The sequence below is a fragment of the Salvelinus namaycush genome, chromosome 35, assembly GCF_016432855.1.
Source record: "Salvelinus namaycush isolate Seneca chromosome 35, SaNama_1.0, whole genome shotgun sequence".
NCBI lineage: Eukaryota > Metazoa > Chordata > Actinopteri > Salmoniformes > Salmonidae > Salvelinus > Salvelinus namaycush.
Window position 1 is genome coordinate 4583782 of NC_052341.1, and position 15298 is coordinate 4599079.

At 45.0% G+C, this 15298-nt stretch overlaps 1 protein-coding gene across 1 annotated transcript; it reads right to left on the minus strand.

Moving 5' to 3' along the window:
• Positions 1-6088: 6088 nt before the first annotated feature.
• Positions 6089-14535, minus strand: LOC120029363 (epoxide hydrolase 1-like). The gene is made up of 7 exons (XM_038974591.1): positions 14286-14535; positions 13853-14062; positions 10707-10836; positions 9163-9386; positions 7443-7551; positions 6915-7040; positions 6089-6355 (listed from the first exon to the last, which is right to left on the minus strand). Exons 1-7 carry the CDS (start codon positions 14533-14535, stop codon positions 6154-6156), a joined length of 1251 nt encoding a protein of 416 aa, XP_038830519.1. The 3' UTR covers positions 6089-6153.
• Positions 14536-15298: the final 763 nt, after the last annotated feature.

Sequence of the window (15298 nt, forward strand, 5' to 3'; positions counted from 1 at the left end):
TTTTCCCGTCTGATATCGGTCTTTATTGCAACTCCGATCGTATCTAGTAACGTTACACCACAACTAATCCTCGCCTCCGACGACTTTTATATGAACGTGTTGAGGTCACTTCTGATTGTTGAGGGGTGGGGCTTGATTCTGATTCCACTAATCACTTCAATTAAAAACCTAACGCCTCCATCACACCGACAGTGAGCATTTGCGGGACATGGGAAGTAGCATCGTCTGGATATGTGTGCAACAAAAGTTAACCATTCACCTTCTGCTACCATTTCTGTCAAACCAGTTTAGAGTGGCATACGCCGTTTTATTTGCTTGGTTGTAGGCTACAGCTATATAACTCATAATGGAAATATATTATGAAATGAGAGCCTGCACAGCAATGGATTTCTTAAAAAACGAATTCTCTGTTTTTATACAAGTGAAGCTAAACTAAATAGGACTAGGCTTTATTGGCTATTATTGGCTTTCGGGAAGATTTGCTATTTATACATTCTAGCATTAAGCCTACTGTTAGACCACAGTTAGAAGTTACCAGTGTCTTTGACATTAGACAGTGGTTACTTACAAGCTAGGCCTGGCCAGGCGTGTCAAACTCATTCCACTGAGGGCCGATTGTCAGCGGGTTTTTGGTTTTTCTTTCAATTAAGATCTAGGCAACCAGGTGAGGGTAGTTCCTTACTAATTAGTGACCTTAATTCATCAATCAAGAACGGTGGTGGAGCGAAAACCCGCAGACACCCTGCCCTCCTTGGAATGAGTTTTACATGGGGCTAGGCTATATTTGTGATTTGACTTCTGTGCTTGTTATATTGCCTATGTCAATGGCCTCAAGTTATTGATGACACAAACATGAGAAATGAAATTAGAATTAATAATTGTATTTTCTTATCATCATTGCGGACATATGTCAATAGTTTAGTGAAATGGTGCTTTCAAGACAACTGAGAACTCGGGAATAAAACGAGGTCAAAACATGATGTCAGTGATCTTCAAGTCGGAACCTCTGAGCTCTAGAAAGATGCGTGAGGTCCTGACTTCGAATTCCGAGTTGGATCACCTTTCAAAAATATTTTTCCCAGTCGGAACTCGTTTGTCCCGAGTTCCCAGTTGTCGTGAAAGCACTGAAGTCGGAGATTTACGAGTTCACAGTTGATTTGAGCGCGACAAACGTCCAGACTTCAATCACTGACGCACAGACAGGAGCGCACTTTGGAACTGCAAGACTCTTGAGTAACCATGCAGACAATTGAAGTTCTGAAGTGAGTAGTTCTTTATGTGGATAAATAGGGCGTATTTAATCAAACCATTGCATAAGAGTATATTCATAGCCTATAGATGTGATTAAGACTAAAGAGGTCAAGGGAACGCAGACAGTCGGGATATAAGAATGATGGCGGTTTGGCGGCGCACGTTCAACAAACAAAGTAGATATTCGTCAAATCATGATCACAGTTGTCTGGAACAGCTGGTGCTGTCCTGCCCCCCCCCCTATGGGGGGCAAAGTATCCGGCCGGCCGGGCACTTCATCCCTATAATAGTCCTACTCTTAGCAGTGTTGTCTATGAGTTGCTGTTTGACCCCAGGCCTCTCTCTCATTCTCTCCCCCCAGAATGAGGAGGTGATGGGTTGGAGGCCCGGTCAGTCCGCACAGGAGGCCTGGACTGGAGGTGGTGCCAGCGTACCTTCCAAGACCTTGAGGAGGTTCTCTAACAACTGGAGGTGCTCTTCTCCCTGGGTCCCCGCGTGTTCCGCCTCCTCCGTGAATCCTTCCTCCCCAAGGAGCTGTACGAGGTCAACATGGAGAAGGTGACACTAGCCGACGGTGACCAGAGCCTCCATCTCCTCCTGCCTTATGTAGCTCTTCCGCACGCTCTTCATGGCCGACCTGTTGTCTGACGCTAAACCTGTCCGGCACAGGGCCATGGTTCTGGCCCATAGGGACTGTGGGGTGGTTCCGACTGTGGGGTGGTTCCAAACTGGATTTTAAGGTCCCCACGCGGGTGAAGAGACAAGTTACTGCTCTGTCTTGTGTCTCTGGGTCTGGGCCCTCTCTGGGAGGAGGGCAGCCTGACTGGCAGGATTATGTGTGGTTTCAGGACCCCCATGGCAATCAAAGGCAAGTGACAATGAAAGGATTCCCAACCACAGCCATAGTATGAGATGACAGGAGGCCATGATCTAGGAGAAAGCTGGGATGAACTGAAAGTCATTGACAGCCACCATACTGATCAAATCCTGCCAATTTGCTTGTAAATATCCTTTGCTATTTATTTTTAAATGTGATCTGTTTTATGACTGCTGCCATATGAATTGCCTCTGAGGACATTAAAGTTGTCTGAATCACTTATCGGAGGCATTTTGCTTATCGTTCATTAGGATAAGTAGCCTATACTAGAGAGATGTGAAGTTTGAATTCAGTTTCCTAATATGGGGGTTTGTTAATGACTACAACCATCAAACTAATAGTTTAAAAATGATCATTTTAAACTGTGGTGTACATTCATCTTATCAATGTATTATTCATTTTATCCAGGATTTTTGTCCATATGGCCCAGCGCTGATCTAGGATCAGGTTCCCCTGTCTATATAAACCTGCTGATCTAAAAGGCCAAACTGGAGTGCTGATCTGAAGTCAGTTTGACCTTTTACGTCACAAAGACTAACATTATATGGACAGAGGGTACCTGATTCTAGATCAGCACTGACGATTTGTGACTACAGACAGAGGTGTTGACCGAGCGGATTGACATGTATACACCATACCCCTCTCTCTCTGTCAGGGACGACTCTCTCTGTAACCCTGAGCCCAGTCCAGGGACGACTCTCTCTCTGTAACCCTGAGCCCAGTCCAGGGACGACTCTCTCTCTGTAACCCTGAGCCCAGTCCAGGGACGACTCTCTCTCTGTAACCCCGAGCCCAGTCCAGGGACGACTCTCTCTCTGTAACCCCGAGCCCAGTCCAGGGACGACTCTCTCTCTGTAACCCCGAGCCCAGTCCAGGGACGACTCTCTCTCTGTAACCCCGAGCCCAGTCCAGGGACGACTCTCTCTCTGTAACCCCGAGCCCAGTCCAGGGACGACTCTCTCTCTGTAACCCCGAGCCCAGTCCAGGGACGACTCTCTCTCTGTAACCCCGAGCCCAGTCCAGGGACGACTCTCTCTCTGTAACCCCGAGCCCAGTCCAGGGACGACTCTCTCTCTGTAACCCTGAGCCCAGTCCAGGGACGACTCTCTCTCTCTGTAACCCTGAGCCCAGTCCAGGGACGACTCTCTCTCTGTAACCCCGAGCCCAGTCCAGGGACGACTCTCTCTCTGTAACCCCGAGCCCAGTCCAGGGACGACTCTCTCTCTGTAACCCCGAGCCCAGGGACGACTCTCTCTCTGTAACCCCGAGCCCAGTCCAGGGACGACTCTCTCTCTGTAACCCCGAGCCCAGTCCAGGGACGACTCTCTCTCTGTAACCCCGAGCCCAGTCCAGGGACGACTCTCTCTCTGTAACCCTGAGCCCAGTCCAGGGACGACTCTCTCTCTCTGTAACCCTGAGCCCAGTCCAGGGACGACTCTCTCTCTGTAACCCCGAGCCCAGTCCAGGGACGACTCTCTCTCTGTAACCCCGAGCCCAGTCCAGGGACGACTCTCTCTCTGTAACCCCGAGCCCAGGGACGACTCTCTCTCTGTAACCCTGAGCCCCGTCCAGGGACGACTCTCTCTCTGTAACCCTGAGCCCAGTCCAGGTACTATGTTTCTATAGAGGTTCATATGAATGACTGGCATCACCTGTACAGAATGATTGTAATGAATATGTTGTCTGGTGTAGCTTGGGTATGTGCTGTACTGAAAGCAGTGTTGGTGTTGTGACTGTATATAGCCTACTAAGTTACTTTGTGCACTGTATACCTACTTGTCATTTGGTTGTTCCTGTATAATGTCTTGGTTTTCAATTGTTTAAAATGTTTTTCTGAAACAATCTTTTGGAAATATACAGTACTGTATGTAAATCTAAGCTGGATCACTAAATTATAAGGTTCATTTGAATTATACAGATTTTGCAGCATACATAGGTCGAAGTCTTGTGAGTTATTGACTTGGATGTTAATTTGTTTAATTTCTTTATTTGGATCCTCATAAGCTGATGCCTTAGTTACTGCTAGTCTTCCTGGGGTCCACGGAAAATTCATAATGGTTTCCTGGACATAGATTAGGCTAAATCTAGACCTAGGCTAAATCTAGACCTATGCTAAAAACCATGCTCAATGGAACACATTGAAGTATATTTAGTTAGGAACTCCCCTCACCTCCAACTCAATCATGAAGTTTGCAGACGACACAACAGTAGTGGGCTTGATTACCAACAACGACGAGACAGCCTACAGGGTGGAGGTGAGGGCCCTCGGAGTGTGGTGTCAGGAAAATAACCTCACACTCAACGTCAACAAAACAAAGGAGATGATCGTGGACTTCAGGAAACAGCAGAGGGAGCACCCCCCCTATCCACATCGATGGGACAGTAGTGGAGAGGGTAGTAAGTTTTAAGTTCCTCGGTGTACACATCACGGACAAACTGAATTGGTCCACCCACACAGACAGCGTGGTGAAGAAGGCGCAGCAGCGCCTCTTCAACCTCAGGGGGCTGAAGAAATTCGGCTTGTCACCAAAAGCACTCGCAAACTTCTACAGATGCACAATCGAGAGCATCCTGTCTGGCTGTATCACCGCCTGGTACGGCAACTGCTCCGCCCACAACCGTAAGGCTCTCCAGAGGGTAGTGAGGTCTGCACAACGCATCACCGGGGGCAAACTACCTGCCCTCCAGGACACCTACACCACCCAATGTCACAGGAAGGCCATAAAGATCATCAAGGACAACAACCACCCGAGCCACTGCCTGTTCACCCTGCTATAATCCAGAAGGCGAGGTCAGTACAGGTGCATCAAAGCTGGGACCGAGAGACTGAAAAACAGCTTCTATCTCAAGGCCATCAGACTGTTAAACAGCCACCACTAACATTTAGTGGCCGCTGCCAACATACTGACTCAACTCCAGCCACTTTAATAATGGGAATTGATGGAAATGTATGTAATACATGTATCACTAGCCACTTTAAACTATGCCACTTTATGTTTATATACCCTACATTACTCATCTCATATGTATATACTGTACTCTATACCATCTACTGCATCTTGCCTATGCCGTTCTGTACCATCACTCATTCATATATCTTTATGTACATATTCTTATCCCTTTACACTTGTGTGTATAAGGTAGTAGTTGTGGAATTGTTAGGTTAGATTACTTGTTGGTTATTACTGCATTGTCGGAACTAGAAGCACAAGCATTTCGCTACACTCGCATTAACACCTGCTAACCATGTGTATGTGACAAATAAAATTTGATTTGATTTTGGTTGTCTAGGTCTTAATTGAAAGGAAAACCCACAGACACTTTGCCCTCTGTAGAATGAGTTTGACATCCCTGCCTTACAAGCTCGTCACAATAGACATGATTACATCAGTAGTATAGTATACTATTGCAGTACAGCAGTAGTATAGTATACTATAGCAGTACAGCAGTAGTATAGTACAACAGTAGTATAATATACTATAGCAGTACAGCAGTAGTATAATATACTATAGCAGTACAGCAGTAGTATAGGATAGCAGTACAGCAATAGTATAATATGCTATAGCAGTACAGCAGTAGTATAGTATACTATAGCAGTACAGCAGTAGTATAGTATACTATAGCAGTAGTGCATTATTACAACAAGAGAAGAACAGACATCTGTGATTGAGGCTGCTTTCACACAGTTGTTGTGGAATCTGGAAGACATTTGTAATCTGTATTGAAGTGCTGATCATTTCATTTTTTGATTACAGTATTGGTCCATTATGTTGACTGTATAGGCTTAATATTACACCAACACAATCACTGAGCATGATCATATTGCAGTGTTAACATCACTGATTGACAAAGTATTTACCTGATAATCAGACAGTGCTTCTGACTTTATCATAGATTAACATTTAAATGTTTTTAGTACAAAGCTACAATTCCAAGCTGTAGTATTATCAAGTTCTGCAGTCCTGCTGGTTTTTCTTCCAGGCACTTGGCAGGAGTGGAGAGTCGACCTCTTGTATCCATCAACTCTACAACTTCTCCACCTTCTTCACAAACTGCAGCAGGTCGTCAGCCAGGAGCTGTGGCTCCTCGAAGGCAGCGAAGTGGCCTCCTCGGGGCATGTAAGAGTAGGAGTAGATGTTCCTGAACCTGTCTCTGGCCCACGACTGGGGCACGTGCATTATCTCGTTGGGAAACGCGGCCAGGCCTGTAGGCACATACACCCCCGTACTGAGGACACGAGAGACAGGTTAACAAACACAGCCACACATTTACATTTTTAGTCAGAGCAGACACTCATTTTAGCAGAGTGTCTGCCAATCAGTGCATTCAACTAAAGTAGGTAGAAAACAACCACCTGGAACATCTCATTATTGGGAGCCTGTTATCATAACACAAAGCAAGCATGATCATGAGTTCAAGTCCCGCAAGGATCACATAAAACTACAAAATGTACTATACGTCCCTTGGCATGTATTATTAAATAGCGTCTATTATTGGTTTTTAGGAACAGCCCGTGTCATATTAAACTGGACAGACCCTGTAGGAACAGCCCGTGTCATATTAAACTGGACAGACCCTGTAGGAACAGCCCGTGTCATATTAAACTGGACAGGCCCTGTAGGAACAGCCGGTGTCATATTAAATGGACAGGCCCTGTAGGAACAGCCCGTGTCATATTAAACTGGACAGGCCCTGTAGGAACAGCCGGTGTCATATTAAATGGACAGGCCCTGTAGGAACCGCCCGTGTCATACTGGACCATATGACACCACACATACAAACTCACTTATTATCCAGTCTGTTGTCAATGTTGGTCTTTAAGTTCTCCTTGTAGAACCTCATGGAGGACACGATGGAGCCGGTGGTCCAGTAGATCATGATGTTGGTCAGCAGGTCGTCCAGGGTGAACTTCCTAAAAGACAGGAACCAGGCTCTCAATGAACCAATCAACAGCCCTGGGTTTTATTCATTCTCCAATAAAAACACTTTTCCAGTTGTAAATGTTTATCTACGGTGTGCACTGATGAATACAACAAAGGTAGTCCCTCTTTCAGTTTGTGATTTTCCCATTTGGTGTCAAGTGAATAGGACTGTGAATGGGTGCTACCAAGGCAACATGTTCATGCAAATAGATTAGGATCATTGTTTTGCTGGGACAAATAAAGTTGTATTGAATGTTTCCCCTACAGTTTTGGCAGATCTGACCATCATTTGATTAAGAGTAATTGATGGGACAGCAATATATTTACCCCCTAAAAAGTATATATTTCTCCACTCACAACCCAAAGTAAACAAGCTGAACTGTAGCTTGTACCTCTCCAGCCCCCCATCTTCCAAGTCCCTGTTGTTGAAGTCAGTCCAGGTGGAAAACTTCTCCAGTATGTAAGCAGCCAGGCCTACTGGAGAGTCATTCAGTCCACAACCTGCAGGGGGAGACATTTCACAATATGATTAGAACGACTACTACAGCTAAACTATCAGAGGTCTGTGTGTCCGTGCATTTTTTTTATTTTACCAGGGAGTCATACTGAAACCATGGTCTCTTTTACAGCCCTGAAATACACATAAAATATAAATAAAGAAAGAAAAACAAGATCATAAAAAACACATTCATTGGTAATAAGGTCATCACTCAGCTTTCTGAATTGCCCTAGAGGCACCAAAACATAAAATGGAAAAACATTTTGAAGATAGTTCTTAGACATTATTTGTGGAACAAAAATCTGCATGAGAGCACCAGCTGTTCCAGAGGACCAGCTACGGTATGTTTTTTCATATCTATATTTTCAATTTGTTTTCTATAACATTGATGTGGGGTTTAGAACAGTAGGCGTATTGGAAAAATTCCAGTTTTATATTTAACCTAACTTTACACATTCTTTGCGACTGTGTTCCAGACGACTGTGTGATCATGCTCTCAGTTGCCGATGTGAGTAAGACCTTTAAAAACAGGTCAACATTCACAAGGCCGCAGGGCCAGACGGACTACCAGGACGTGTACTCAGAGCATGCGCTGACCAACCGGCAAGTGTCTTCACTGACATTTTCAACCGCTCCCTGACCGAGTCTAATACCTACACGTTTCAAGCAGACCACCAAAGTCCCTGTGCCCAAGAACAGCCAAGGTAACCTGCCAAATGACTACCGACCCATAGCACTCAAATCGGCTACAGATACGGCTTACCCACATCGGCTACGGATAGCATGATCACACAGTCGTCCAGAACAGCTAGTGCTCTCATGCATGCTTCAGCGTTGCTTGCCTCGACGCGTGCAGAGAAGTCATTAAGTTCCCCTGTTAGGCTCGTGTCACTGGGCAACTCGCGGCTGTGCTTCCCTTTGTAGTCCATAATAGGTCTGCAAGCCCTGCCTTATGCCGGTGTAGTAAAATATTAAGTTCTGTCAAGTAATGTTTTAACCCGTTACATGCAGCCTGGTCTAGGACAACTGAGGAAAGCCTCTGAATTAGCTGTGAGTGATCAACAGTATCAAAAGCCTTTGACATGTCATTGAAGAGGGCAGCACAATGTTGCCTTTCATCCATACAGTTAACCACATCATTTATAACTAGGGATGCAGAAGAGTTAGTGCTATGACCTGGTCTAAACAGACTTATTTCATTTTAAAATACATTTCAAAGACACAAAAGATCTTAGCTGAGATTTAATCAAGGATTCTAATACTTTAGCTAGGCAAGAAAGTTTAGTAATAGGCCAATAATGATTTAGGGCACAATGGTCACCACCTTTGAAGGTTGGAGTACATGGGCCGTCTTCCAAACCTTGGTGACAGTACCAGATATAAATCGTCAGGTTAAAGATTCAGCCATCAGGGGAACAGCGAGCTGCAGCAAATCTGGATCAAGCGTATCACCATGTGTGTGGTGGTGGTGTTAGGAGTACTACAGACCGATGTTAAAAACTGACCAACAAAGCAGTCCATTCAGTCTCATGCTCAAACAAAAAGCCTGGAAGATGTGGATCATCAAAACGTCAGGTGAAATATCAGGTAAAATAAAGCTGTGACATTCTCACCAGCGGAGTCTGGCTTGGTGCCCTGGATGTGCAGGTAGCCAGTCTCTCTGATGATCTCATAGATGTTCCTTTCCATGAAACCTACTGAACCAAACAACCTTCTGACATCTTCCCTGGTGAACCCAACCAGCCAGGGCACGTAGCGGCCAATCAGGATGGAAAACAGGACACCGAACCCCCTCAGTTTGCTAGTTAACATGTTGAGGTGGAGACCCTTTACACACCTACACAGTAGCACAGGAAGAGAAGATAAAGAGTGTGGTCATCCAACAGACAAATCTTTCTGCTTGATGGTTACAGTGTTGATGTTCTGAAGACATGTTATTCTGTGTACACTAAATGTCCCCGTGACCTAGCGTTTCCCAAACTCAGTCCTGGGGACCACAAGGGGGACACGTTGTGTTTTTCTTTGCTCTAAATTAAAATACTCAAACTTGATGAGTTAAATCAGCTGTGTAGTGCTGTACAGCAAACACCCAAATGTGAACACCTTGGGAGTCCCCGGGAGAGAGATTGGGATACGCCACCCTAACCCTTCCATATTTGCAGATATGACAGTTCTGGATAGGTACAATCAGTGTAATGGTGGCACTTCCACCATATTGTTCCCACTAACAGATCAACAAATATCAAAAGGGTTTGAGTTCCAAGGGGAAGGACTAGAGAGAGAATTGGGGCCGGCTGTCTGTTATTTTTTTTAAATTAAGTCAGTTAAGAACACATTCTTATTTACAGGGGACGGCCTCCCCAGCCAAACCCGGACGACGCTGGGCCAATTGTCCACCGCCCTATCGGACTCCCAATCACGACCGGTTGTGATACAGCCTGGAATCGAACCAGGGTGGTTGTAGTGACGCCTTTAGCACTGAGATGCGGTGCTTTAGACCGCTGAACCAGGGTGGTTGTAGTGAAGCCTTTAGCACTGAGATGCGGTGCTTTAGACCGCTGAACCAGGGTGGTTGTAGTGACGCCTTTAGCACAGATGCGGTGCTTTAGACCGCTGAACCAGGGTGGTTGTAGTGACGCCTTTAGCACTGAGATGCGGTGCTTTAGACCGCTGAACCAGGGTGGTTGTAGTGACGCCTTTAGCACTGAGATGCGGTGCTTTAGACCGCTGAACCAGGGTGGTTGTAGTGACGCCTTTAGCACTGAGATGCGGTGCTTTAGACCGCTGAACCAGGGTGGTTGTAGTGACGCCTTTAGCACTGAGATGCGGTGCTTTAGACCGCTGAACCAGGGTGGTTGTAGTGACGCCTTTAGCACTGAGATGCGGTGCTTTAGACCGCTGAACCAGGGTGGTTGTAGTGAAGCCTTTAGCACTGAGATGCGGTGCTTTAGACCGCTGCGCCACTCTGCAGTTCTTATGCTGCTTCCTGGTTTTAAACCCTTCTTCCAAAGAGTACAGGTGCACACTTTTCCCCCTCATGGATTAGACACTGCTGGCAACTCACTCCAGCCAATGCTTACATCAATTATATGCTTTAAAATCCATGACGGGGAATGTGCAAGTGCACTTATCTCAATAAGAGGAGAATTGTTCTTACTCTGGCTTCATCTGGGCCATGTTAGTAGTGATGAGTGAGCCCCAGTCTCCTCCCTGCAGATAATACTCTGAGAAACCCAGACGCTCCATCAGCTTGTGGAAGACCCTCGCTGCAGCCAGAGAGTTAAACCCTGCAGGGAGGAACACCACAGAAGAAGAGCAGATACATTAGTATTACACCACAGAAGACCATTGTCAGGTTTTGGCCAGGACTATTCAGGTTTTGGTCACTAGATGTCCCCATTGCGCCTTTTTGAACCTTTTGTTTATTTTCCCTTCTAGTTATCATTTTCACCTGTGCCTCATTTCCTTGTAGGTATTTAAACCATTAGTGTCCCTCAGTTCTTTGCTCTGTGTTTGTATGTTAGCACCCAGCCCCAGCCATGCTGTGAACATACATTTCTCTTGTTGGATTTTCCAGAGGTACTCTGGTTTTGTTCTTGTTTATTTTTGATTAGTCTTTTGAGGTTTGTTTTTCCCCTGCTGTTCTTACCACTTTGTGGATTTTCATTGTATTTTGGAGGATATCCATTTTTTCTCTTGGCTTTACTTTTGACGTTGTGGATTTATATTTTTTGCCTGAAGATCTTTTACCTTGATTAAACCACCGTCTCTAGTACTGCTGTGTCTGCCTCATCTTCTGGGTTCTGCCGACTATTAGTGACTGTTTCTCACACCGGGTCCTGACAACCATAGCCCTTAACTCATCTATTCCTAGTATAGTGAACTAATAGTAACTTTACTAAATAGGGCTGGGTTAAAAAGCCAAAAAGATGAATTACCACAATCAGAAAATAAAACAAAACCTTGAATCTCCTTGCTTGAGTAATAAAAAAGAGAAAAACAGTATTAGTGGGATATTTATTGCTATTCTAGGTTCTACAAAACCCCCAGCCTGTCATGATGGGGTTATTGTAACCTAACCCTGTATTACTGTGGTGTGGAGTTATGATATAACCAGATAGAGATACATAACAAGTCACTTAGCAGGACATATGGATATGTCCAGCTCAAATTCTTGCAACAAACAATGTGACAGAACGTTTGGCCGTTTGCAAAAACTGGTCTATGCCATCAGTTCTTTAGAATTGGGGTGTCAAACTTACAGCCCCCGTCTAATCTGGCCAGCGAAGGGTTGGACAAACTCGATATACTTTAAAATTACTAACACCAAATCACAACTGCGTAGAAATGATAATGGACCTACACTGAACAAAAACACAAAATGCAACAATTTCCAAGGTTTTACTGAGTTACAGTTCATAAAAGGGAAATCAGTTTAAATAAATTCACTAAGCCCTAAAATATGGAATTCACACTGCTGGGAATACAGATATGCATATGTTGGTCGCATATACCTTTATAAAAATACACTGCTCAAAAAAATAAAGGGAACACTTAAACAACACAATGTAACTCCAAGTCAATCACACTTCTGTGAAATCAAACTGTCCACTTAGCAAGCAACACTGATTGACAATAAATTTCACATGCTGTTGTGCAAATGGAATAGACAAAAGGTGGAAATTATAGGCAATTAGCAAGACACCCCCAATAAAGGAGTGATTCTGCAGGTGGTGACCACAGACCACTTCTCAGTTCCTGTGCTTCCTGGCTGATGTTTTGGTCACTTTTGAATGCTGGCGGTGCTTTCACTCTAGTGGTAGCATGAGACGGAGTCTACAACCCACACAAGTGGCTCAGGTAGTGCAGCTCATCCAGGATGGCACATCAATGCGAGCTGTGGCAAGAAGGTTTGCTGTGTCTATCAGCGTAGTGTCCAGAGCAGGGAGGCGCTACCAGGAGACAGGCCAGTACATCAGGAGACGTGGAGGAGGCCGTAGGAGGGCAACAACCCAGCAGCAGGACCGCTACCTCCGCCTTTGTGCAAGAAGGAGCAGGAGGAGCACTGCCAAAGCCCTGCAAAATGACCTCCAGCAGGCCACAAATGTGCATGTGTCTGCTCAAACGGTCAGAAACAGACTCCATGAGGGTGGTATGAGGGCCCAACGTCCACAGGTGGGGGTTGTTCTTACAGCCCAACACCGTGCAGGACGTTTGGCATTTGCCAGAGAACACCAAGATTGGCAAATTCGCCACTGGCGCCCTGTGCTCTTCACAGATGAAAGCAGGTTCACACTGAGCACATGTGACAGACGTGACAGTCTGGAGACGCCGTGGAGAATGTTCTGCTGCCTGCAACATCCTCCAGCATGACCGGTTTGGCGGTGGGTCAGTCATGGTGTGGGGTGGCATTTCTTTGTGGGGCCGCACAGCCCTCCATGGGCTCGCCAGAGGTAGCCTGACTGCCATTAGGTACCGAGATGAGATCCTCAGACCCCTTGTGAGACCATATGCTGGTGCGGTTGGCCCTGGGTTCCTCCTAATGCAAGACCTCATGTGGCTGGAGTGTGTCAGCAGTTCCTGCAAGAGGAAGGCATTGATGCTATGGACTGGCCCGCCCGTTCCCCAGACCTGAATCCAATTGAGCACATCTGGGACATCATGTCTCGCTCCATCCACCAACGCCACGTTGCACCACAGACTGTCCAGGAGTTGGTGGATGCTTTAGTCTAGGTCTGGGAGGAGATCCCTCAGGAGACCATCCGCCACCTCATCAGGAGCATGCCCAGGCGTTGTAGGGAGGTCATACAGACACGTGGAGGCCACACACACTACTGAGCCTCATTTTGACTTGTTTTAAGGACATTACATCAAAGTTGGATCAGCCTGTAGTGTGGTTTTCCACTTCCAAATCCAGACCTCCATGGGTTGATAAATTTGATTTCCATTGATAATTTTTGTGTGATTTTGTTGTCAGCACATTCAACTATGTAAAGAAAAAAGTATTTAATAAGAATAGTTCATTCATTCAGATCTAGGATGTGTTATTTTAGTGTTCCCTTTATTTTTTTGAGCAGTGTATATATATATATACACAGTTTCTTGACTGTGTCCAGCTCGCGAATATTCACCAAAATGAAAGCTAGGCAGTCAGTTATTGACGGCGAGGATATATATATATATATAACACATTTTCAGTGCAGCCGTTTGGACCTCGTTGAAGACCGAAAGCGGCCCCGGCGGCAGAATGAGTTTGACACCCCTGCTTTAGAGAATGCTTATGCCCCATATGCGAGTCCTCACCTTGCTTACGAGGGGCCTCGGAGAAGCCATATCCTGGGATGGAGGGGCAGATGACCTCGAAAGCCAGACTGTCCAGCGAGTCAGTGAGTAAAGGCAGGATCCTATAGAACTCATAGACAGAGCCAGGCCAGCCATGCACCAGCATTAGAGGCAACACCCTCTGACCCTCACGGTGAGGTGGACGCACATGGATGAAGTGTACATCTAATCCTGAAGGAAGAGGAATCAGGGGTTAGAGAATGGGGAGCAGTGGGTAAAACATTGGGGGAACTTGTTATAAGCATGTATGAGCCTTTTATAAAAGGCCTTATTCTTTATATCAACATTTAAAAAAAAATGACTTTAATGATTATGCCTGACAAATTTCCAAACAGAGTGAGAGACAGAAACTGGCACTATAAAGATCATGATGTGATCATCAAGGCCTACTAACCCTCGATATTGGTTTTGAATTGAGGATACTTGTTAAGTATTGCAATCTGCTTCTTCCAGTTAAACTGATGCCTCCAGTGGGAGACCACCTTCTTCAGGTAGGTAGAGTTGAAGCCGTACTGGAAACCTGCGTCCTCCAGGGGTTCAGTGTACCGGGTCCTGTCAATACGGTCATACAAGTCCTGTAGAGGAGGAAGATGATGATGGAGGAGGAGGAAGAAGACCACCTGTGTTAGGCCTGTTGTGGTCATACAAAGTTACATGTTCCCTTGATTTTCACATGAAATTAAAAGATACTCAGCCATAACTCACTGGGCAAACAACGTCATTTCAACATGGATAATTGGGTAATATTTAGTTGAGACATTGATCAATGAGATTACAACCTATACCCACTCAAAAAGATAAAAGTTAGTTGAATTTCTAATGTGTTGTCACTACGCTTTCAACCATCTAAAAGCACAACCAAATTCCAATGGAAAAACAATGTCTGATTTTTGGTTTAATTGTTACCGAAATGTATATTACTGCAAATTTGGAAGACAATGTCAGATATTTTGTTTATTTATACAACAGATTAATGTATTATCACTGTGCTGTAGATACATCAATTCTCCAACAGGAGGTGCTGCCCAGCCTATTGTTTTTGTCCTTACAGTTTTTTCCCCCAACAGTGGATAGAAATGTTGATGATCTGACATTGTTTTAAATATACAAATTAATTAAACATATGTTATACAATTGCCTGTTGAAATTTGGTTACCATGATGACATAATCCTGTGGTTGTAATTTCACCCTCAAAACAACAGTTTACTTCTTTCAAATCTAAATGTATTTTACATGTAGATTCCATGTCACAATATGTTGGAAAATTAAGTTAAAACAAAATGGACTGAACCAGTTTGTGCCCAGTGGAAACTGACAGTAAGACTTGCAGCAATTATGAACTTGATATAAAGTATTAGGCGTGAACAAGTAGGAAGCTTGAACTAAAAGATAATGGTGGTGAATGA